Below are 24499 nucleotides of genomic sequence, written 5' to 3' on the forward strand. Positions count from 1 at the left end.
TTACTAGCAAATGTTATGACTACACAAAAAAACACATAATATTTAAAAGCATTTCATTGGTCTATCGTCGTAGGAGAGCAATGTACTAGCCATTGAAGAGTGATCTTGACCTGCGCTACTCTAACATTGTCCTGGAAAGGTAAGACTTACTTTCCGTCAACCACAAAAAGTTTGAACTTCATGTTGGTGGAATATACATTTCCATAACGATATTTTTTCTCTCATCAGTGGCGTGTAGACCTACCTACCTAGATCAGCTCACTCTATGTGGTGCTAATAGTATGAGAGACCTCTATACTCTAGTGAGGAAACCCAGTTCAACATACTAACTAGTAACACCAGATTAATGGGAGCTCAACCAACCTCTCGTACAATCCCCCCCCCATAAAAAATGAACAGTACATGCATGCAAAATTGTGCATGTTGGTAGCAGTCTCATCACGTACTGTGAGAGGAAACCGTGTCCAGTGTTTTATTGCACAATCTCCATCTTTATGAACAAAATTCCTGCTCACACCAAGGAGGAAAACAGATGAAGCTGAATTGAAGGGAGTCAACTGGCTTGTGTAGCAATGTCATAAGCATCTATAATCCCCCCAGTCTAATAGCCTTTGGCTGGTAAACAGGAATGAAAGCTTTAAGCTTCTTACTTCTACACTCAGTGGTTAGGGAACCAACCGCTGGATGGATCGCCGTAGATCAGCGTCAACGATCCATGCTACACTTTTAGAGACGGCTGTGAAGGAAATTAGGGAGGAGAAAGTGGCAATTGTCCACTTAACCCCTAGAGGGTTTGGTCTTAAAGCTTCAGCAGCCATCTCCACTGAGCATCTGTCCAATGAATCCTATGTTGTCCCTTTGCAGCGCACAGCGGAGACCCATCCAATCAACTGCCCTTTTCCAAACCTTCAGAAACACCATACTGCACGGTAATCACTGGTCTCTTAAAATACTGGTTTCTTTACCAGATCACAAAAAAAACACCACCAGAGGCTCAGACGACAAAATAAAAAAGAAGTGCTGACGATGATGACACACATAGGAAAAACGGATTTTAGAAAAAGAGCTTGGGCTCTGAATGGAGACGTGCTTTTTCATTGAGAACCTCCAGCACCCAAAGAACACCAACTTCAAATCTTCCCACCTTTGACCTCATACTATAGTCTCGTCTGCTGTTTTTTTCAGCAGCTTGGTGGAGAGCAAGGAATGCTGGTTAGAATGCCGCCCCTTTGCGTCGGGAAGGAGGAGGCGTACTTTCTGATGGGTTCGTCTCCACTCAGAGTAGAGCTGACAGTGGTAGCGGAATGATACCTGCAGGAGAGAAGGGTAGAGAAGAGGATAGACTAGAGAATATTAGTGTTCATCCAAGCTATAAACAAAGTTAAGGTTAGGATTTGGGGAGAGCAGCTGATCCTAGATCTGTGCCTACTCACCAGAGTCCAGAGGACGTAGATTGTGAAAAGGGCGATGGTGAGGGCGATGAGGCCTAAGGCCTCCAGTCTGCTGTTGAAGTGCAGGTGATCTTGGGCTCCCCTCAGACACAGCCAGCCAGAGATGGCTGCCAGGGGCGTGATTAATAGGAAGCACACCATGTCACAGAACAATGTGCGCTTCTCGTTACGAGGGCCCGGGTCCCGCAGCCACTGTGGAAAGAGAAGCGAGGACAGAGAAGAAAGAGAAATATGTACTGAGCCTACATGAGCACTGAGTATGCACATGCACTATAGCCAAAACAGGGGACACTGGAGGACTCTGCTGTTCTTCTTCTTCAGGATTTGGTTTATTGAGATAGCCATTAGTAGATCAATGGTTAAACTTCCTGGGTTTCTTCATCATTCATTACATAAACACATGATGGCACATAACAAAAAAATAACAAAGAATCCCTAACCCTCCCAAACTACATTTCTGTTGACATATTCAGGATGTAATATGCATGAGTAATACACAACTAAGTCAACAGATCTACATGTTGGTGACCCATGAGCAAGGCCAGAAATTATATTTCAACACATAAGTATTGCAGCTACCAACAAACACAATTTTTGCATTTAGGAATCTACACAAGCAGAAAGAGAAAAAAAAGTGAATCATGCTCATGTGTTTTGACATAACATAAGCAGAACCACACACACAGAGGCAGGCAGAGGAGAACAGACAAGCTAAAGGCATTGACCTTTGTTACCTCTGTGAGGGGCTTGGGCCTGCGCTCAATGGTGAACTCTGTGTGGCACAGCTCACAGTAGCTGGTGTTGGAGGAGGAGAGCCACTTCTCCAGGCAGCTCTTGTGCACCGTGCCCAGAGTCCCTGTGCAGTTGCAGGGGGACAGAAGCCCCTCGCCGTTGGCCCCCTCGTGGCAGATCCGGCAAATTGGCCCATCGCTGGAGGAAACAGGAAGAGAGAGGTCCTGAACAGGGTACTCTGACTGGGTTTACTTACTACAGCTTGCTGGATGCCACTTGGGCTAACATGTCACAGTCTTAACAGCTAAGCTAATTCTCATACATGCCGAGGACAACTGTGAGAGTGAGACATTATCTTTCTGGTAACACCCACACTGACACATACTCGCATACACTTTCACGGGTTCCAGATATGACTAGGATTACTACTATAAAAGCCTGTTGGAAAGCCCTGAATATTTCATAAATGCTTAATTCTGAAAGTAAGAATTTGTTCAGGAGTTTTCAGTCATAGTACCTCTGTGTGCTCAAAGGTTTGATGACGGTGGAGAGCAGCCGCCCATCTTTGGCTGTGACCTGGGTGACATACTGCGCTCTGCAGTTATCCGACTCCTCCACGCTTTTGGACAGGCCAGCGTTGCCAGTGCAGTCGCACAGGGAGCCCGGGAGGTGGCAACAATCCCCCGTCGTCATGGTTACACCGTCCAGGGGTCAAAAGTCAGGGGTCAAAGGGATTATGGGGGAGCAGACTCAGCTCCCTCAGGTGAGAGCAGTTAGGCCCAACGACTGAAGAGCGATAGGATGGAGTTAGGACCTCATTCACCATACAATACACTACAGGTTACTTTACAGAACTTATTATGAGACAAACAGTGAGAGTTATAATATATACACTACCGGTCCAAAGTTTCAGAACACCTACTCATTCAAGGGTTTTTCTTTATTTTTACTATTTTATACATTGTAGAATAATAGTGAAGACATCACCACTATCAAATAACACGTATGGAATCATGTAGTAACCAAAAGAAGTGTTAAACAAATCAAAATATGTTTTATATTTGAGATTCTTCAAATAGGCACCCTTTGCCTTGATGACTGCTTTGCACACGCATGCAATTCTCTCAACCAGCTTCACCTGGAATGCTTTTACAACAGTCTTGAAAGAGTTCCCACATATACTGAGCACCTGTTGCCTGCTTTTCCTATAACTCTGCGGTCCGACTCATCCCAAACCATCACAATTTGGTTGAGGTCGGGAGATTGTGGAGACCAGGTCATCTGATGCAGCACTCCATCACTCTCCTTCTTGGTCAAATATACCTTACACAGGTGTGTTGAATCATTGTCCTGTTGAAAAACAAATGATAGTCCCACTTAGCCCAAACCAGATGGGGCGGATGGGAGCCTAGTGGTTAGAGTGTTGGACTAGTAACCAAAAGCTTGCAAGATCAAATCCCTGAGCTGACAAGGTAAAAAAAATCAGTCGTTCTGAACAAGGCCACTGTTCCTAGGCCGTCATTGAAAATAAGAGTTTGTTCTTAACTGACTTGCCTAGTTAAATAAAGGTAGAATGTTTAAATGCTGTGGTAGCCATGTGCTTTGAATTGTAAATAAATCACAGACAGTAGCACCAGGAAAGCACCCCCTGCCACGATTGAATGGACCAAGGTGAGTGTACATTTTTCTTTATTTGCAAATGTCGCCAACAAAACAATAATACAATGAAAATGAACTACCAAAAGGAAAAAAGGCTGCCTAAGTGTGATTCCCAATCAGAGACAACGATAGACAGCTGTCCCTTATTGAGAACCACACCACACCCCCACACCATAACATGCTTTCCTCCTTCATGCTTTACAGTGGGAAATACTATGTTTTTTGCAACTGCACTTGAATAAACTTTAAAAGTTCTTCAAATTTTCCATATTGACTGACCTTCATGTCGTAAGTAGTTTCTCTTTGCTTACTTAAGCTGTTCTTGCCATAATACGGACTTGTTATTTTGCCAAATAGGGCCATCTTGTGTATACCACGCCAACCTTGTCACAACACAAGAAATTCCACAAATTAACTTTTAACAAGGCACACCTATTATTTGAAATGCATTCCAGGTGACTACCTCATGAAGCTGGTTGAGAGAATGCCAAGAGTGCGCAAAGCTGTCATCAAGGCAAGGGGTGGCTACTTTGAAGAACCTCAAATATCAAATATATTTTGATATGTTTAAAACTTTTTTGGTTACTACATGATTCCATGTGTTATTTCATAGTGGTGATGTCTTCACTATTATTCTAATGTAGAAAATAGTAAAAATAAAGAAAAAGCCTTGAATGAGTAGGTGTTCTAAAACTTTTGAACGGTGGTGTATAATAATAATTTTCTTTGACCAACATTAGAACACTGAGCTGTATGAGGCCTAAATGATGGCAACATGAAATAGAATCTAAACATTTTTCAAAACAGTGATAATTTTTTTTGAATATAGGGGGAAAATAATGATCTTCTTGTGTGAAAATTCAGTTGAGCCAATTTGCCAAAACACAACACAGCTACTTCTAAAGGGCAACCTCTGTATGAGCAGCAGGGCACAAGAGAGTGATAAACAGCTGTCATCATACAGTGCATTCAGAAAGTATTCAGACCTCTTCCACTTTTTCACATTTTGTTACATTACAGACTTATTCTAAAATTGATTAAATAAAACAAATGTACTCATCAATCTACACACAATAACCCATAATGACAAAGCAAAAATGTTTGCAAATGTATTAAAAATAAAAAACAGAAATACCTTATTTACATAAGTATTAAGAACCTTTGCTATGAGACTCGAAATTGAGCTCAGGTGCATCCTGTTTCCATTGATCATCCTTGAGCTGTTTCTACAACTTGATTGGAGTCCACCTGTGGTAAATTCAATTGATTGGACATGATTTGGGAAGGCACACACCTGTCAGTAAAAGGCACATAACAGCCCGCTTGGAGTTTGCCAAAAGGCACCTAAAGGACTCTCAGACCATGAGAAACAGGACAAGCCTATGAATGTCCTTGAGTGGCCAAGCCAGAGCCTGGATGAGAACCCAATTGAACATCTCCGGAGAGGCCGAAAATAGCAGTGAAGCGACACTCTTCATCCAACCAGACAGAGCTCAAGAGGATCTGCAGAGAAGAATGGGAGAAACTCCCCAAATACAGGTGTGCCAAGCTTGTAATGTAAGAAAGAAGAAGACGCTGGGCTGTAATCACTGCCAAAAGTGCTTCATTAATACTAGGTTTTTAATATTTACGTACAATGTGATCAGTTATTTAATTTAATACATTAGCAAACATTTCTAAACTTGTTTTTTCTTTGTCATTATGGAGTATTGTGTGTAGTCTTTTCTCAATTTTAGAGTAAGGCTGTAATGTGGAAAAAGTCAAGGGGTCTGAATACTTTACAAATGCACTGTAGCTATCCTCACCCAAATAGGCTCGCTGTCTGTATGGGATGAGTCTTCACTACTAAGAAATGCACTGTAGCTATCCTCACCCAAATAGGCTCACTGTCTGTATGGGATGAGTCTTCACTACTAAGAAATGCACTGTAGCTATCCTCACCCAAATAGGCTCGCTGTCTGTATGGGATGTGTCTTCACTACTAAGAAATGCACTGACATGACCGAATTAGATTTTTTTTTTAACCATTTCAATTTGTACTGTTGATCTCAAAGCCAACATTAAAAGCTCGAAAACCATTGCATTTTTACAGTAGACACCATTGTCTAACTCTAAATGAGTTGGAGTATTCAAGTCTAACAAATAGCAATCATTTTTTTTGTAAATATCAGGAATAATAATCCTGATTTGATAAATCAATTAGTGGTTACTACAAGCAACCCGAGCTAGGTACATAATGCTTGGTGTCGAATCCCGACAACACTGAAATACAGACACAAACCCCCGACAGGACACATCTGGATCATTTGGTCAACCAGCTGTTTAACTTGCTACAGTAGCTTGCTAGCGCAATATAGACCACACTAGATACCATACTGCTTGCTACATGGAAAATTACGATTATGATTGCATGTGTTCACATGAGTATCGTTGATTTTAAGCTAATGCCTTAACGTTACTATGAAAATTGTCTAACGTTATTCGGCTAGCTTTATCATGTTAGCTAGCCAGTTAGCTATTTATGTTAGCCAGCCGATCGAGACGATATAAAAAAAAATATTACTCACAGCATTCCTCCTTTTTTCATTTTAACATGTAATATGTGGCGTTGTCAATATATAAAATACTCATTGATACTTCCTTTCGGATAGCTAAGTATCTTTGCCAGTTATCGTCTTGCTGACAAACGACAACAATAGCATTTTCTTTGGTAGCCTCCTCACGGTCGTCACACAGCCACAAAGTCATAAACCCCGCCTATTCTACAATTTATTTTCTTAAAATCAGATTTTAAACCTAACCTTAACCACTGCTAAATGTATGCCTAATCCTAACCTTAAATTAAGCATATTTTAGTTCTGGATTTTGAAAATATAGCCAATTTCGACATTAAGGCTGTGGTAACTAGTGGAAACCCTCCACCGACGGCGTTTCCGCTCAACAATACAGGGTGCGTTTGTAAATAAACTTTGGAGTGCTCTGGGCGTCCAGAGTGTTGTCAAATTGTCGGTTCGGAAATTCAGAACTCGCACTGGACGCTCAGGCCGAGGAGTAGGGTTGATCCGAGCGTCCTGACCTCAACGGCAGTCAAGCACCCAAGCTAACTGGCTAACGTTGGCTAGCTTGCAAGTTACTTCCAGACACATGAATGAACACCTCACTCTGACAATTCCCCATACAGTATTTATTTATCTTGCTCCTTTGCACCCCAGTATCTCTACTTGCACATTCATCTTCTGCACATCTACCATTCCAGTGTTTCAATTGCTATATTGTAATTACTTCGCCACCATGGCCTATTTATTGCTTTAACTCCCTTCTCATTTTCACTCACTGTACATTGACATTTTGTTTTCTTTTGTTCTGCTGTATTATTGACTATGTTTTGTTTATTCCATGTGTAACTCTGTTGTATGGGTCGAATTGCTACGCGTGATCTTGGCCAGGTCGCAGTTGCAAATGAGAACTTGTTCTCAACTAGCCTACCTGGTTAAATAAAGGTAAAATAAAACATAAAACGTTTTTACTCCCCCTAGAGCTGGTTGGGGTGTTTTCATGTGATCTAGAGCGTTGGTGACTGTAACTGTGCTACTGGCAACAATTTAATTACGCTTTTTTTTGCCTACGTTTACTGACACCGGCCATATTCTGTCTAGTTAAAGGTGAAATAAAAACATTATTCAACTGGTGTTGAACGTTCGTAAATTCATCAATTATTCAGCGCCCTGGCACGCAGACGAACGCTCTGAAATCGGCAAAGATAGCCAGAGCGAATTTACGAACGCACCCATAGTTACCTTCCTCGCTTGCTTCCTTCCTTGTTTTCTGCTCCCGATTGATAGGCTACAAAATGTAACATATAGAAAAATATCTCACCCATTTGTATGTGAAATAAAACAGATTGATGTACAGTTTTTGTTCCATATGGAAGAGACCTTTATTTAGTCAAATATACATAAACACCAGACGCAAGCACATGTTTTGTATGACAATGTAGGCCAACCCACGTTGAATTCACCACGAACAAAAAGCGACGTAGCTATATTTACATAGTGGATTGAATTAAACTAACACCTTTAAAAGACCTGCTGGGATTCAGTATGTCTTGTATGAGAGTAGTTGAATGGGGGGTATCGTTCATGTGCATAAATCATGGGAAAAAACTATTTGGAATGATTAATTGAAAGTAATTAATATAAAGCTAATCAGGCATATCGTACAAAAATAAAATTTCAGACATTTTATCAAAGTTGCACAATATCTAATGAACACTTCTGGTGAGCATATACAGTATAAGTAAAGTATTCAACGTTGCATAAGGCTACCATTACATTTCAGTGCACTTTTTTTTGGCATCCGTGCATTAAATTCTTCAATCTGTAAATAAGTCTCAAATTGCTCTATAAAGTTGGATTTGAGATGATATTGGTCCTCCTACTGGTAGGAGATATGTAAACATGCATTTCTGTATCAAGCTTTCAATGGTATGCTATACATACACCACTATAAATTATGCAGGACATTTTCAGCACTTAATTACAAGACTTGAGGAGTTATTTTTGTTCAAAGAAAATGTCTGCCAACATGACATGAATTTGGTTTATTTCCATTTCAGTGTTCCTTGATGAAAAGGCAGATGAACCAATTTGTTTGATTTATAAGTTGGATGTGACATAAAATTACATACGCAACCACACTCCAAAAAGGCAATTCTACTAGAAAGGGGAGATAAGGCATTATAGCCAATCATACAAAGGCAACCTTTTCATAAATTCCACTGTCAACTCAATTTGACAACTTCATGGTTTGACTAGAGAGAAGCAATGAGAGCATCCTCCACCCTAGATATTGCAGTGTTTTATTAGAACCCCCCCACCCCACCTAACATTTAAAGATGTTAGTCATTCAAAATCAGTTTACATGGCGAGTTGCATTGAAGTGATCGGCAGGACAACCTTCATATTCACTTTTGCTTTGAATTGTAGTCTGACTACTGGATCAGGTCATAGTATAATCTAATGACAGAGAGAACACCGTGGCTGCAGCTAACAGTGAAACAAAGCACATGAAACCATTGGTAAATCCAATCTTCACCAATGTGCGTCTCTGCAAGTTTATCTTTTAGATCGTTTCAGATTTAAATTGATTTCAGCCACACTTTGGTGTATCTGTGAACCACAGGCTTAACAAAAAAATAAAGATGCACAATTTTCTGAAATGTATCAGATCAGACAAACTTTGTCACTACCCACATCCCTGTTATTGTTCCTTTCATGCCACACTCAAGACAGGGACTCTAAGGACAGCAACCAGAAGCTTGTTTTATCTAAAAGGGATACAGCTTGTCAAAATGTACTTTTTGTAACAGGTTAGGAGAATTGGGTTAAGGTTTTAAGAAAGGGGTTAGATAAAACGCTAAATATTTCAACCTTTGATGTCAATTGACAAGCTGTAGCTTATCTTGATATGACCCAGAAGTTCAGGACAATCTGATCCCTCACCAGTCCTTCTACAGGATTGGGTCACATGATCAGAGCCTGAATACCCCCCCCCCCAAAAAAAAAAAAAATCATATCACTTAGTAAAAGACAAGTTGAGGTTAGAGGATAGATAGCATACAGACAAACATGAGAAAAGTGAAAAAGGAATGTTATCTAGGAAGTCAAGGTTTCTAGGAGACTTCTAAAACACATGGAGGAAGAGACAGCAACAGCACAACACCCAGGAGAAAAGCAGATGAAGAGAGTGAGGAGTGGATGTGGGATGGTGATATTGAGGGTCACAGGCTTTGACAGCATGGTAGTTTGTTTCTTTGCCCATCGGTGGAGGGGGGGACACTGATGTCCACTACATTGTTGCCTGGAGACTCATCATGTGCTGATCTGTCAGCTATCTGCTTTTGTGATACGATTCGGTGGATTTCTGTGCAAAAAAGGAAGTTTCCATTACTCATTAAATATTTACCTAATACAGCACCTACTGCATTCATTCGTTAGAAATCACACAATTTGACTTAAAACAAACTAATGTAAATAGTCTTGAATAGTGGCTCCTGTCGCTTACCTGTGAGGATGTTCTTGAATGCCTCTTCCACATTAGTGGAATCCAAAGCTGATGTTTCAATAAATGATAGCGTATTCTTCTCTGAGGGATAAAAATAAAAATATTGAGTTGAGACAAACATGGGTGGCTTTTTAACCATCTCTGTCCCCAGAGTGAGCTCTCTCCTCCAGTGGTATTGTTGCAGTTTACCTGCAAAAGCACAAGCCTCATCTGTGGGCACTGCCCTGAGGTGGCGCAGGTCACTCTTGTTGCCCACCAACATGATAACGATGTTGTTATCAGCATGATCCCGGAGCTCCTTCAGCCAGCGCTCCACATTTTCATAGGTGAGATGCTTGGCGATGTCATACACTAGGAGAGCCCCGACTGCCCCCCGGTAGTACCTGATTGGGACAGAGCAAGCAGGTCAAAGGTTGTGCGATTCACAGAAGCATTTTTTCAGGATGGTTTCAACACTATCCAAATGTGTTGGTTCCGTAAAGGGCAGGTTACAGGAAGACGAGCACCCTCCTCCACTCACGCTGAAGTGATGGCTCTGTAACGCTCCTGTCCAGCTGTATCCCAGATCTGGGCCTTTATTGTCTTGCCATCCACCTGGATGCTGCGGGTGGCAAACTCCACACCGATGGTGCTTTTGCTCTCCAGGTTGAACTCATTCCGTGTGAAACGGGACAGCAGGTTACTCTTCCCCACACCAGAGTCTCCGATCAGCACCACTAGCAACAAAATACAAAAAACATAAGCACTGCCGTCTCACAGTGGAAAAGATGAGGGTTCAGCAGTGACTAGTACAGGATACATTTGTTTAGATTCAACAATGTCTAAATGAAGCCCAAAACTACTGAGCAGGTTTCTCCTGGTAGCTTGTCTGATGATTGGTGCTGATACTTAGGCAAAGTTATTTGTATCTAAGACAGAGATAAGTCGTCAGTCATAATTGTTATTCATGTCAGACAAGTGGTGACCAAGCTAACATTGCACAAGAAACGGTCTGCAATCTTTGGTCAGCTGGTGGTAATGGATAGCCTAGTTAACACAGTGCCAGCAGTGGCTTTGGCTTATACCATCCCAGCTGATTGTCAGACATTACATTAGCTAGCTAGTTAATTAGTTAGCCATTTGTTTTCAACTCCATGATATTAAAACTAACAATCTACAAAACGTTGAAAAGTAGTTAGCTTAGTGACTTTTTCTTTACATTGTCTGAGTGTAGCTAGCTAGTAAACTAAAGGGTGATGAGACGTTTAGCCACTTTAACTATGCCACTTTGTTTACATACTCATTTACATACTCATCTCATATGTATATACTGTACTCGATACCATCTACTGTATCTGCCTATGCTGCTCTGTACCATCACTCATTCATATATCCTTATGTACATATTCTTTATCCCCTCACACTGTGTACAAGACAGTAGTTTTGGAATTGTTAGTTAGATTACTTGTTGGTTATTACTGCATTGTCGGAACTAGAAGCACAAGCATTTCGCTACACTCGCATTAACATCTGCTAACCATGTGTATGTGACAAATAAAATTTGATTTGATTTAGCAAGCTACCGATTATTTGATAGCTAACAGGTTACATAGTTGGCTATCAGCTAGCTAGTTTGGCTAACGTGAACGTTAGCTAGCTGGGGAGACTTCCTCTCCTTTCAACTTCAACTAACGTTCCTGCGAAAACATGTACATGTAAACTTTGACTACTACAGCACATGTGGGGCGTGTCTTACCTTTGAAAAGATAGTCGTATTCGTCGTCTCGGGTTCCCATTTTGAAGATTTCCGACTTTATGAAAGTACTTTACTACAAAAGAGAGCCTCCTAAATCCGTCTCGACCACTGCTCCGACCGGCAGTAAAACAGCCTCCAAAGGGAATATGCACATGAGCTGAGGGACAACTGCTTTGACCAATTAGAGGTGTATCTCTGTTAATTGATAGATACATTGACAAGTAATATCCTTCTCCATTTAATATTGACCAATGGCCATAGGTAGGGCCGTGATCAGAGGAAAACTGATAGCTTCCCATCATAGGTATTTATGAAATCTACATTCTAAAAAATGTGGATTGAGCAATAATCTTTTCCACCTTGTGAGTATTTCTGTCCATACATGCATTTGATGGTTTATGAAGGAGAGCTTATTATTGAAAATACAAACTAACAAAAATGGACTACAATCAATTATTTATTTGCCATGAAATCATTCTGATTATTTTAACAATTCTCATATTGTCAGGTACTGGGATTTCCCTCAGTTGTACAAGTAATTCAGTGGTCCCAAATATTTTAGCTGCTGTTGCTATGACGTCCGAAGTAAACCCTTGATACTCCTCTGGAATTCAACTAAGAGAAACAAAAATTCATAACTTACAATTTAGTGAAGAGTTCAGTTCATAGCTAGTCTAACATTATTAATCAAATAATTTGGTCGGACAAAAAAACAGAACAAGAAAGGGGAAACACTGGCCTACTTCTGTCATAATGAAGGCTCTAAGCTTTGATTGTGTCAAAGGCAGAAAGCAAAACAACAACAGGATATGATGCCATACAATTAGTAAAATATTCCTATTTTTAACTCAATGGTCTCTTTTATAATTTGGTGAAATGTTGTCCTATTAAAAAGTTCCATTGTTTTTCAGGGCCTTTCTACAAAGATGGTCAATGGACATCTACATACGATTTTCTTTGTGATAGCTTTACATGATTGGTTTTTACCTGACTGGAGGTTCTTCAGTCTTTTTTGGACTGTTAGTAAATGCTGCATGCCTTCAGAATCCTTCAACCCACAATGGGCGCTATGCCCAATCTTTTTCTCCCGTCCTTCAACCCACAATGGGCGCTATGCCCAATCTTTTTCTCCCGTCCTTCAACCCACAATGGGCGCTATGCCCAATCTTTTTCTCCCGTCCTTCAACCCACAATGGGCGCTATGCCCAATCTTTTTCTCCCGTCCTTCAACCCACAATGGGCGCTATGCCCAATCTTTTTCTCCCGTCCTTCAACCCACAATGGGCGCTATGCCCAATCTTTTTCTCCCGTCCTTCAACCCACAATGGGCGCTATGCCCAATCTTTTTCTCCCGTCCTTCAACCCACAATGGGCGCTATGCCCAATCTTTTTCTCCCGTCCTTCAACCCACAATGGGCGCTATGCCCAATCTTTTTCTCCCGTCCTTCAACCCACAATGGGCGCTATGCCCAATCTTTTTCTCCCGGCCTACATATTGCCTGCGAATAAAAGAACACAAAACAATACATACAGGACTGTAATGGGTCAAAAATGTAAAAGCATAAAACCCCAGAACCTTCCATCCACTCTCCCAGGAGACTTAGGGGAGCGTGAAAATAAAAGATCTGGGCTAAATTATGAAATCTATGACAAGATGCTGATTAGATTACCCATTGGGATATGGAGAAGCAGGTCTCATAGAGAGGTTCCTCTGAGGCATCGTCACAGCAGAAGGGGAATGAGGGGAGGGCGATGCTCCACTTCTCCATGCTACTGCTCTATATTGTCTCCCTCTCATCCCCTTCTTCTTCCAGCAGCTGGTGACTCTGCAGAGAATCTAAACTGTCCACCTGCAGAAAAGAGGAACATAAAGCCAACAACTCAGTCATATTGTAATAATGATGCATAAATGCTCTGTTGCTTGTGTTTTGTGAAACCTCAGCTGCGCTTCTTCATGAGAACGGTCTACTGCAACTAAGGGAGCGTAACAAGACTAGTAGCAATACATTGAATATTGATCATTTTTAGTCTGAGTAAGAGTGCCGTGAGCAAAATATACCAATGTGTACTGGTCATCAATTGTACATGATTTACAATAAAACAAAAGGATGAGTCTCACCAGTTTGTATGCCTTTTTCTCCCATTCCTTGCTCTTGTCTAACACCTGCATCCAGTCTTGCCTCCTCTGGTCATCTCTCCCAGCCTCCTTCTCCAGGACGAAGTGCAGGTTGGTTCTCAGGTTGAAGAACCCCTCCTTCAGGCCACCCATGTGGGGGGTGAAGTGCTGCGGTTCCTTCTCCAGGCCACAGACCAGTCTGTACCTCAGAAGGTCTGCCTTTATGTGGTGCTGTACATCTGCCAGGTCCTTCTGATGCATCCTCAGGCTATTCATGGCAAACTCCCTCTACTCAATTTGGGTTCTCAGCTTCTTTCTGTCAGAGTGGAGAGAGAGGGGATATAAGGGAGTTATATCATGTACAATCAGGGGCGGCAGGTAGCCTAGTCGTTGGAGCGTTGGACTTGTAACCGAAAGGTTGGGAGATTGAATCCCCGAGCTGACAAGGTAAAAATCTGTCGTTCTGCCCCTGAACAAGGCAGTTAATCCACTGTTCCTAAGCCGTCATTGAAAATGAGAATCTGTTCTTAAAACTGACTTGCCTCGTTAAATAAATGTACATTTGATTTTTTTTTTTCATTGGCTAGGGTCACTGTTGTATCTTCATTGTTTTAATCTGTTTTCATTTGTATCAATACAGGAAAGTGTGTGTGTGCTTATGTTAACCTGAGATCCTTGATAGTGTCTTGCAGCTCTTTCTCATATCTAACGGATCTCTCAAGCTCCTTGTTTGCTTTTGACTGCTCCTCCAGCAATTGAGTGTTCAAGGCAACAACTAACAAAGCCAATATGAAATCAGGATTATACAGTGACAGGGAAACATCTGATATAATCTTCAACATTATGCACTCACTCTGGCTGTGCAGCTCCTGCTCTGTTGAAGACAATTTCTTTATAGCTCTGTTCAGTTTCTGTTGAAGCTTCCCCACCTCTTTTACATGCCCAAACTCAGTCTTGTCCAGTGCATCCTGCAGAATCTCAACTTCCTCCCTGGCATTCTGAAGACCTGAGGGTTTGGATGTTCTTCTCAAAGGAAGCCAGGTTCTGTTGCAGAGACTGGGTCCTCTCTGGGGAGTCCCCAAGGATTTTCTGCAGACTTTGGTCTCTCTTCTCAGACTCTTCCAGGTCCTGCTGAAGGGACTGGAGCTTCTTGTCAGAGACCCAGAGGATTTTCTGCACACTCTGAGTCCTCTCATTGAAGCCCATGAGATTGTGCTGCAAAGACAGGACCTGTCCCTCAAACTCCTTGAGTTTCTGCTCCATGGAGTATACCTTGTCCTCAGACAGCCTGAGGCTCTGCTGGAATGTGAGCTTGGAGCTCTTGTTCTGCTGCTTAGCAAAATGGAGGGACAGGTGGAGGCTCTTGATCAGTCTCTTGTCGGCTCTTGGTATCTCTGAACTCCAATGTTATGGCATCGTTCTCAGAGAGTAGGCGCGTAAGGTCGGATGAGATCCGGTAGCTCTGCACGTCATCCTTCAGTTAAACACAGCACAAAGAATAAATACAGGATGGTCACACATGACTATGAATATTATCCTATAGCAGGGATCATCAACTAGATTCAGCTGCGGGACAATTATTTTTTTGAAGCTGATTTCCTGATGTTTTTTTTACAGTATATTATGTCAAACAATGAAAATTCCACACACATTTCTTTCTCCAACTTTTTTATTTATTATTTTGCTCAGAAAACTTGGCTGGCCAAATAAAACCATGCTGCCAGTTGAGGAACCTTGTCCTATAGCCTTACATCATAGGGCGGCGCACAATTGGCCCAACATCATCCGGGTTAGGGTTTGGCCAGGGTAAGCCGCCATTGTAAATAACAATTTGTTCTTAACTGACTTGCCTAGTTAAATAAAGGTTAAATAAAATAAATTTAAAAAACATCAAAAACCACAGTCCTAAATCAAAAAGGAAAACACTTCAGTACCTACCCAGTTTTTTGTAAACGCTCATTTCAAAAGGAACTCTTGGAGGGAGGGGGTATGTAAGATAATGTGTTTGTCCTGCTGGTCTTTCCTGTGACAGCTATCCTCCAATGCTGATGACTTAGTCACCAATTTGCTTGCATCTGAATGAATTTGATCCAAAATAGGCTGAGAACATAAAACATAACACACTTTTGTTTTTCAGGCTGATTCCCACAGCAGATCACAGAGCCATGGCCAACTAATGAATACTAAAACCATAAAAACAATTTAAACAGTGATTTGCAACTATGCATCATCAATCATTATCATACTGCACCTTCATGTGGGCATGGACCATATCTTCAACTTCTTTCTATGACATTTTGGACCTGTCTATTTCATCATGAAGCTGTCTTGTTATAACATTGTAGAATTCTAGAAAATAAAAGAGTGAATTACACCCTTTAATATTTTATAAAAAAGAAAAATAGGAATTTGTTGAACCTGTCTCCAAAAAAAAGGCCCAAATCAAGACAGTGTTTGTCTTACCACTGGGTTGATTTCTCTCATCACTAAGAACTCCAGATGCTGGACTTGAGCATCTACTATTGCCTTCATTTGACATTTTGTCTCCAAGACCCTGGAACAAACCAGACACAGTTAAATAAGATATTTGCTAATGAACATGAGAGGACAACAAACCTTGCAAGACAGGTCCTCCCATGTGGGGAGAGTTTTAGTGAAGTCTCCATTGTCCATCATCATGTCAAAAGAGGGTGAAAAACCCTCACTATAGCTATAGATTAAAAAATGTGACATATAAATCGTCATTTTTAAACAAATTATGGATGTGCTAGATTTCAGTATTAAATGTGCTAGTCCTCAGTGGCGGTTCTGAGGACTAGCACATTAGAAGTTATTGATGTCATCGTTTTCTTCACTGCATTGCAGACATTAGCAAGCAAAAGACCATGTTCAAAATCATCATCTTTGCCACTGTCTAATAATGGATGTAAAAAAAGAACAATAGCAAAAATTAGTTATGTAAAAATTATTTCATACTCCACATTTAGGAGGGGCCACACGGGGGTCCAAAATTGTTGTCCACAGTGCCCCTGACATCAATAACTTCTAAAGTAATTGGCCCCTCTAACAGTACAACTGGCCCCAGCTTGCCCCCCCCCCCCCGCCACTGCTAGTCCTATAAATCATAAAATATAATTAGCTAGCTAACCTTTCAAAACGTAGCTCTGTTGTTCTCCAAGGGAACCCGACTTACGATTTGAGCGTTCCATTCGTTCATTCCCGCCCTCTGGCTCTGGCACTTTGATCATGAGAACGTCTCAGTGATATTAATAGACACGTTGGTATTCGTATTTTTTTTTATTGACATGTAAATTAAGAGAATGACATACAATTGAATCATCCCAGCACTTTGACCGTTTATTTTAGTTACATTTTAGTAATTTATCAGACGCTCTTATCCAGAGCGATTTACAGTAGTGAATGCATTGACATAAATAGACATGTTGGTATTCGTTTTAAAAATGATTTAGTTTTACTTAATTTGTTTTTCCGCAACTTTTTATTGACATATAAATTAACAGAAGGACATACAATTTGAATCATCCCAGCGCTTTGACAGTTTATTTTGGTTACATTTCAGAAATTTATCAGACACTCTTATCTAGAGCGATTTACAGTACTGAATGTATACATTGTCTTACTGGTCCCCCGTGGGAATCAACCTAAAACCCTGGCGTTGCAAGCGGCATGCTTTACCAACTGAGACACACGGGACCAGACATTTGACAAGACATGTTAATGTCACTGGTCTCAGATATATAGCTCAATGTTTTAATGAAATGGCACTGTCACAGGGCATATTTTCTCGTATGTAAAACATTCAAGCAAAATACCAATGAGAAAATTCAATTTAAAAAGACAATCAAAATAAAGATTATATAGCCACAATATGGGCAGGTAACGGTGCAAACAACTGTTGAGAACATGTATTACATTTCATTAGAACAGACAAATTAAGGATCAATACATGTCAAAATATTTCATAAGAACCTCATAATTTTGACATAATAAAACCATGATTGCATAACATATTTAAACACTTTCCTACTATTCAATTGTATTGTTATAGCTGTAGGCCTCCTACTTAAAAGTGTAACCACCAGTCTAGTAATGAACTTCATTTGTGGTTTAGCATTATAATCAGCTCAGTTGACAAGTGACTCACTGGTAACCTCAGAAACGTTTCTGTAGTGATTAGGACCAACTACAGTAACATTTTCCTGAGTGTTGTTATGAAACATGTTCTTTACCTCCCTCATTCACCAGTACTGCTCAGATAAGATGTCATGAATCGAAGATATTTTTGAGTACTGTGCCTTGAACATCATGTTGCTATTCTCACCAGTTGAAAAGTTGAATTCTATACTAATCAGGTCAATATGCTTCTCTTAAAATGTATCTACTGTGTGCTTTATTGCAAGCTAAGGGGAAAAGGCCACACGAAAATCAAGCACATCACAATGAAGATTGTTTTTCACAGCATACGCTGAACAGTAGCACGAGAGACACATGGAGGGAATTCCCTGCTTGCCAACATCAGCTATATAGACATGGAATTACACAGACACACACAACTTTGGAAACATGGGCAAATACTCTATTTCATAGACATATAACTGCTTTATTGAGTCCAAACATACAGTCCACTCACACACACACACCTATTTATCCTCATGTATAAATAGATGAATATACACAGATATACAGTGCATTTGGAAAGTATTCAGACCCCTTAACTTTTTCCACATTTTGTTACGTTACAGCCTTATTCTAAAATTGATTGTTTTTCCTCATCAATCTACACACAATACCCCATAATGACAAAGCATAAACAGGTTTCGACATTTTAGCAAATATATTAAAAATAAACAGAAATAACTTAAGTATTCAGACCCTTTGTTCAAAATTCAGATCAGGTGCATCCTGTTTCATTGATCATCCTTGAGATGTTTCTACAACTTGATTGGAGTGACCAAGAACCCGATGGTCACTTTGACAGAGCTTCAGAGCTCCTCTGTGGAGATGGGAGAACCTTCCAGAAGGACAACCATCTCTGCAGCACTCCACCAATCAGGCCAGACAGAAGTCATTCCTCAGTAAAAGGCACATGACAGCCCGCTTGGAGTTTGCCGAAAGGCACCTAAAAGACTGACCATGAGAAACAAGATTCTCTGGTCTGATGAATCCAAGATGGAACTCTTTGGCCTGAATGCCAAGCGTCACATCTGGAGGAAACCTGGCACCATCCCTACGGTGAAGCATGGTGGTGGCAGCATCATGCTGTGGGGATGTTTTTCAGTGGCATGGACTGAGGGACTAGTCAGGATCGAGGGAAAGATGAACGGAGCAAAGTACAGAGAGAGCCTTGATGAAAACCTGCTCCAGAGCGTTCAGGACTTCAGACTGGGGGCGAAGGTTCACCTTCAAACAGGACAGCCCTAAGCACACAGCCAAGACAACGCAGGAGTGGCTTTGGGACAAGTCTCTGAATGTCCTTGAGTGGCCCAGCCAGAGCTCGGACTTGAACCCGATTTAACATCTCTGGAGAGACCTGAAAATAGCTGTGCAGCGACGCTCCCCATACAACCTGACAGGGAGGATCTGCAGAGAAGAATGGGAGAAACTCACCAAATACAGGTGTGCCAAGCCTGTAGCGTCATACCCAAGAAGACTCAACGCTGTAATCACTGCCAAAGGGGCTTGAACAAAGTATTGAGTAAAGGGTCTAAATAATTATGTAAATGTAATCATTTTTTAAAAAAATGATACACTTGCAAAAATGTCTAAAAACCTTTTTTTTCTTTGTCATTATGAGGTATTGTGTGTAGATTGAGGGTTACATTTTGAAAAATATATTTTAGAATAAGGCTGTAACGTAACAAAAAGTGGAAAAAGTCAAGGGGTCTGAATACTTTCCCAATGCACTAGACATATTTCTGATATGCATATTCATTTTTAAATCATGCTGTCTCTGTAAAGGACTCTCCCTAAGTGAGGGCACATAGCGATTTGAAAACACACACACAAATACAGCTAAACTGTTGGAAGAACCCCTACTGATGTGCATGTACAGTAAAACTCTTCAGTTACAGATATCATACAGAGACAGCAGTGATTTTTACACCATAAATAGAGCTGCATTTTGTCAGCTCATTAAAACACATGGTACAGTAATTCATGTGTTGCTCTTCATCTTTTCTTGCCGGCAGCAAAAAATGTAATCAAATAAAAATAATATTCTCCAATTCAAATTGAAAATATATTTATATCTTTATATATGTATTTATAATTCTATATACACATTCTCAGGAGCACAACCACGGGATTGAACAAATGACTTGAAATTAATAAATACAACAGCACTAGAATGAAAAATCAAATCAATATTTGAATTTGAATGTCTATTTAAGGCAATTAAAAGTAACTTTACAACTACTGCACTGTAGAAAATATTGCTGCTATGGTCTCTTGATGACATTAACAACTGATTACAACTGGCCACTGCACATAAGTATTTTAGTTCTGACACCTTGCCTCACACACAGACATACAAACACACCAACTTTAATTTAAACAGCCAAGTGTGAAACAGAAAAAGAGCAATAAAACTTAAAAATGTAACTTAAATCTTAAAACATGTAATCTACATAAAGACTAAAAAACATGAATCCTATGCCAGAGGATTGTGATAAAGACGTCACTTTCACATCTAATGATGGTTAATACAGTGCCATGCGAAAGTATTCGGCCCCTTTGAACTTTGCGACCTTTTGCCACATTTCAGGCTTCAAACATAAAGATATAAAACTGTATTTTTTTGTGAAGAATCAACAACAAGTGGGACACAATCATGAAGTGGAACGACATTTATTGGATATTTCAAACTTTTTTAACAAATCAAAAACTGAAAAATTGGGCGTGCAAAATTATTCAGCCCCCTTAAGTTAATACTTTGTAGCGCCACCTTTTGCTGCGATTACAGCTGTAAGTCGCTTGGGGTATGTCTCTATCAGTTTTGCACATCGAGAGACTGACATTTTTTCCCATTCCTCCTTGCAAAACAGCTCAAGCTCAGTGAGGTTGGATGGAGAGCATTTGTGAGCAGCAGTTTTCAGTTCTTTCCACAGATTCTCGATTGGATTCAGGTCTGGACTTTGACTTGGCCATTCTAACACCTGGATATGTTTATTTTTGAACCATTCCATTGTAGATTTTGCTTTATGTTTTGGATCATTGTCTTGTTGGAAGACAAATCTCCGTCCCAGTCTCAGGTCTTTTGCAGACTCCATCAGGTTTTCTTCCAGAATGGTCCTGTATTTGGCTCCATCCATCTTCCCATCAATTTTAACCATCTTCCCTGTCCCTGCTGAAGAAAAGTAGGCCCAAACCATGATGCTGCCACCACCATGTTTGACAGTGGGGATGGTGTGTTCAGGCTGATGAGCTGTGTTGCTTTTACGCCAAACATAACGTTTTGCATTGTTGCCAAAAAGTTCAATTTTGGTTTCATCTGACCAGAGCACCTTCTTCCACATGTTTGGTGTGTCTCCCAGGTGGCTTGTGGCAAACTTTAAAACAACACTTTTTATGGATATCTTTAAGAAATGGCTTTCTTCTTGCCACTCTTCCATAAAGGCCAGATTTGTGCAATATACGACTGATTGTTGTCCTATGGACAGAATCTCCCACCTCAGCTGTAGATCTCTGCAGTTCATCCAGAGTGATCATGGGCCTCTTGGCTGCATCTCTGATCAGTCTTCTCCTTGTATGAGCTGAAAGTTTAGAGGGACGGCAGGTCTTGGTAGATTTGCAGTGGTCTGATACTCCTTCCATTTCAATATTATCGCTTGCACAGTGCTCCTTGGGATGTTTAAAGCTTGGGAAATCTTTTTGTATCCAAATCCGGCTTTAAACTTCTTCACAACAGTATATCGGACCTGCCTGGTGTGTTCCTTGTTCTTCATGATGCTCTCTGCGCTTTTAACGGACCTCTGAGACTATCACAGTGCAGGTGCATTTATACGGAGACTTGATTACACACAGGTGGATTGTATTTATCATCATTAGTCATTTAGGTCAACATTGGATCATTCAGAGATCCTCACTGAACTTCTGGATAGAGTTTGCTGCACTGAAAGTAAAGGGGCTGAATAATTTTGCACGCCCAATTTTTCAGTTTTTGATTTGTTAAAAAAGTTTGAAATATCCAATAAATGTCATTCCACTTCATGATTGTGTCCCACTTGTTGTTGATTCTTCACAAAAAAATACAGTTTTATATCTTTATGTTTGAAGCCTGAAATGTGGCAAAAGGTCGCAAAGTTCAAGGGGGCCGAATACTTTCGCAAGGCACTGTACATAAAGTGCAGCCTGAATTCCCTTTCTGATTAACCCTTACTAAATAACAGAAGTATGAATTCATTCTGGCCATGATATGATATTGTTATTTGTCCTAAGTAATCCAATCCATTAGCCTAAGGTCACTAGCCTGGCTGATCCGACTCAAGTGACTCACAGCAAGGGAGAGCTGTGACACACTGGTCTGGAAAGGAGGCCATTGTAAATGCAGTATTTGTGCAGAGATGTGCTCCTGAATGTACTGAGTTTTGATTGGTTCTCTCAAACTTTTTTTTTCTTTCTTTTTTTTCCTGGGGAGGTTGAGCCCTCGTGTTGTTTGGATTTGAAAATTCAACAGTTGTATTGGAGAGCTGTGAATGGCTGTCCATGTGGGTGTTGGAATGAGAAAAATACAGAAGAGAACCAATCAGTAAAACAAGCACTTCCCCTTCCTTATCGTCGCATCGTGCCGACGTCAAAATAGCCTTTCCAGACTCTGAAGTCAGGAGGACTTTGAGTTAGCCTACTAGCCTGGCTAATACCCATGTCCAGCAGAGCTCAAATCCAGAGCCAAAGTTTGATTGCTAAACTGTTGGCATTTAATTTCATATTAAGAGAACTCAATAACTCATTATGCTTGGAATTTTTTGTTGTTGTTGCATTTATCCAAAAGCTGGGTGGTCCTGGAAGACATTGTAATGATGTAGGATTCTGAAATGATAGACAATGTCTCAACATTAGTTAGTGTTGCAATGATCTGGTTTTGAGGCTTGGAGACTCATGAGAGGTGCATTCAGCAGGAGTGTATGGGAAGTGTAGCAATACTGTGATAGAAATGTCAAAATAAATACTTGACAACTAAAAAATAAACCTGTCAAATAATACAGTAGGCTTATAAATATGCACAAAATCATGTTTTGTGAAACACAGTCTAGCAATAATTTTTTCTGTTTATGAAAATAAATAAAGTGGGGAAAAAAGTTCAGAAAATAAAGAAACTAAACTAAAAACAAAGAAAAAGCAAACAATATAAATTAACATGATATCAATAAAATACATGTGACCATTTGACTTAATCAACCGTTGGGAATGTGTGGCGAGTAACAGAGACGACTCAACGCCCCTGTTCTCATGGGGCATGCTAGACGTAGCATAGCCATTTGAGGCCCTGTTTTTATCATGGTAGGGTCATTTTTGGTTGAGGTGGGGGTGAAAGGAGAGGAATGGATCATATCATCAACACAATGATAACGGGATGTCTAGGGGGGTTTCCTCACAGTATTTCGTCTGTTCTGCTTTTGTATCCATGGTTTAAAATACAGGTCGGGACTGGAATCATTCTGCTGCCTGCCACTCAAAGGCCTGGGGATCAATCTGATGGCTCCTCTCTCCACAGAGTCATTCTCCTCTCAGCTCTATGGAGGAGTGTTTACTGTTGGTGGAAGAAAGAAAGAAAGAAAGAAAGAAAGAAAGAAAGAAAGAAAGAAAGAAAGAAAGAAAGAAAGAAAGAAAGAAAGAAAGAGGTTGTAAATATTTGGCATATATTCATGTCAATAGTGTTAAATAAAATCTATAAATTCCCCCACAGCACTGTATAACTAGGGTATAACCCTTATCAAAGTACATTTATTTATCAAAGGTCTATATCAACAATTCACAAGGCAGGCAAGGGAGGACATAAACACATAAAATAGAGGGTAGAAAGAGAGAAATTTAGTATTTTTCCTTTTCATGAAGATCAGCTCAACAAAACATTTTCATGACTGTTTTTACATTTTGTATTCATCTATGTCAAGACAAACCCTAAGAGACAGTCTCCTTCCACTAGGCACTGTAATGCCATGTCCCACAAGCTCTGCTTCCACTCATTCTGCTGGCAGTGGCAGCTTCTGTCTCATGGTGAGGTGGAAGTGACAGTTGTATGTGTGTGTGTGTGTGTGTGTGTGTGTCTTCTCTATGGGAAATAATGGGCCAGGGGTGGAAGTGACAACTCCATTCATAGCTACTTTCTCCTTGCCATAAACCAGTGCAGTGGACTTTGACGAAGGGTCAGCCAGCCTGCTACAGCTCTGAGCTTCTACTACTACTGCAGCTTAGATTTCTTAAAATACCCTGGACTAAAATCAAATCAAAGTGTATTTGTCACGTGCCCCGAATACAACAGGTGTAAACCTTACAGTGAAATGCTTACTTACAGGCTCTAACCAACAGTACAATTTTTAAGTAAAAAAATAGGTATTAGGTGAACAATAGATAAGTAAGGAAATAAAAAACAACAGTAAATAATAACAGTAGTGAGGTTATATACAGTAGTGAGGCTATATACAGTAGTGTAGTGAGGCTATAACAGTAGTGAGGCTATAACAGTAGTGAGGTTATATACAGTAGTGAGGCTATATACAGTAG

At 40.5% G+C, this 24499-nt stretch overlaps 3 protein-coding genes across 9 annotated transcripts in view; all 3 read right to left on the bottom strand.

The window, feature by feature from the left end:
- Positions 1-409: 409 nt before the first annotated feature.
- On the bottom strand, positions 410-6783 carry LOC110505456 (E3 ubiquitin-protein ligase MARCHF2). 4 transcript variants are annotated; one of them, XM_036965805.1, is made up of 6 exons: positions 6410-6783; positions 3373-3533; positions 2701-2969; positions 2177-2381; positions 1434-1643; positions 410-1311 (listed from the first exon to the last, which is right to left on the bottom strand). In XM_036965805.1, the coding sequence occupies exons 3-6, from the start codon at positions 2874-2876 to the stop codon at positions 1153-1155; spliced, it is 750 nt and encodes a 249-aa protein (XP_036821700.1). In that variant the 5' UTR covers positions 2877-2969; positions 3373-3533; positions 6410-6783; the 3' UTR covers positions 410-1152. The 4 variants fall into 4 exon arrangements, with proteins under 4 accessions (XP_036821700.1, XP_036821736.1, XP_021440562.1 ...); XM_036965841.1 differs by lacking the exon at positions 6410-6783 and adding an exon at positions 4122-4158; XM_021584887.2 differs by lacking the exon at positions 3373-3533 and having other exon boundaries at positions 2186-2381.
- A 970-nt stretch (positions 6784-7753) lies between these two features.
- On the bottom strand, positions 7754-11798 carry LOC110505628 (ras-related protein Rab-11B). Its single transcript, XM_021585008.2, has 5 exons — positions 11641-11798; positions 10426-10621; positions 10095-10288; positions 9906-9986; positions 7754-9764 (listed from the first exon to the last, which is right to left on the bottom strand). The coding sequence occupies exons 1-5, from the start codon at positions 11678-11680 to the stop codon at positions 9622-9624; spliced, it is 654 nt and encodes a 217-aa protein (XP_021440683.1). The 5' UTR covers positions 11681-11798; the 3' UTR covers positions 7754-9621.
- A 10222-nt stretch (positions 11799-22020) lies between these two features.
- LOC110505771 (phosphatidylinositol 4-phosphate 5-kinase type-1 gamma) overlaps positions 22021-24499 on the bottom strand; it is an 82929-nt gene continuing 80450 nt past the window's right edge. For 3 of the 4 annotated variants that reach the window (XM_036966021.1, XM_036966107.1, XM_036966143.1), the window contains one exon: positions 22021-23525. In XM_036966021.1, coding sequence (XP_036821916.1) covers positions 23523-23525 — 3 coding nt within the window. In that variant the 3' untranslated portion in view covers positions 22021-23522. The remainder of the gene's footprint in view (positions 23526-24499) is intronic. The other variant, XR_005040202.1, reaches the window with a different exon arrangement.

The sequence above is a fragment of the Oncorhynchus mykiss genome, chromosome 1 (assembly GCF_013265735.2).
Source record: "Oncorhynchus mykiss isolate Arlee chromosome 1, USDA_OmykA_1.1, whole genome shotgun sequence".
Classification (NCBI taxonomy): Eukaryota; Metazoa; Chordata; class Actinopteri; order Salmoniformes; family Salmonidae; genus Oncorhynchus; species Oncorhynchus mykiss.

What these genes read in the sequence shown, in the direction of transcription:
- LOC110505456 (XM_021584722.2), bottom strand. Translation starts at nt 2,876, where the DNA reads ATGACGACGGGGGATTGTTGCCACCTCCCGGGCTCCCTGTGCGACTGC. An exon ending in AAACCTTTGAGCACACAGAG is followed by an intron (nt 2,382 to 2,700) that starts GTACTATGACTG and finishes TGTTTCCTCCAG; the next exon opens with CGATGGGCCAATTTGCCGGA. An exon ending in TCTACGTCCTCTGGACTCTG is followed by an intron (nt 1,312 to 1,433) that starts GTGAGTAGGCAC and finishes TCTCTCCTGCAG; the next exon opens with GTATCATTCCGCTACCACTG.
- LOC110505628 (XM_021585008.2), bottom strand. Translation starts at nt 11,680, where the DNA reads ATGGGAACCCGAGACGACGAATACGACTATCTTTTCAAAG. An exon ending in ATACGACTATCTTTTCAAAG is followed by an intron (nt 10,622 to 11,640) that starts GTAAGACACGCC and finishes TTTTGTTGCTAG; the next exon opens with TGGTGCTGATCGGAGACTCT. An exon ending in TGAGGCTTGTGCTTTTGCAG is followed by an intron (nt 9,987 to 10,094) that starts GTAAACTGCAAC and finishes TTTATCCCTCAG; the next exon opens with AGAAGAATACGCTATCATTT.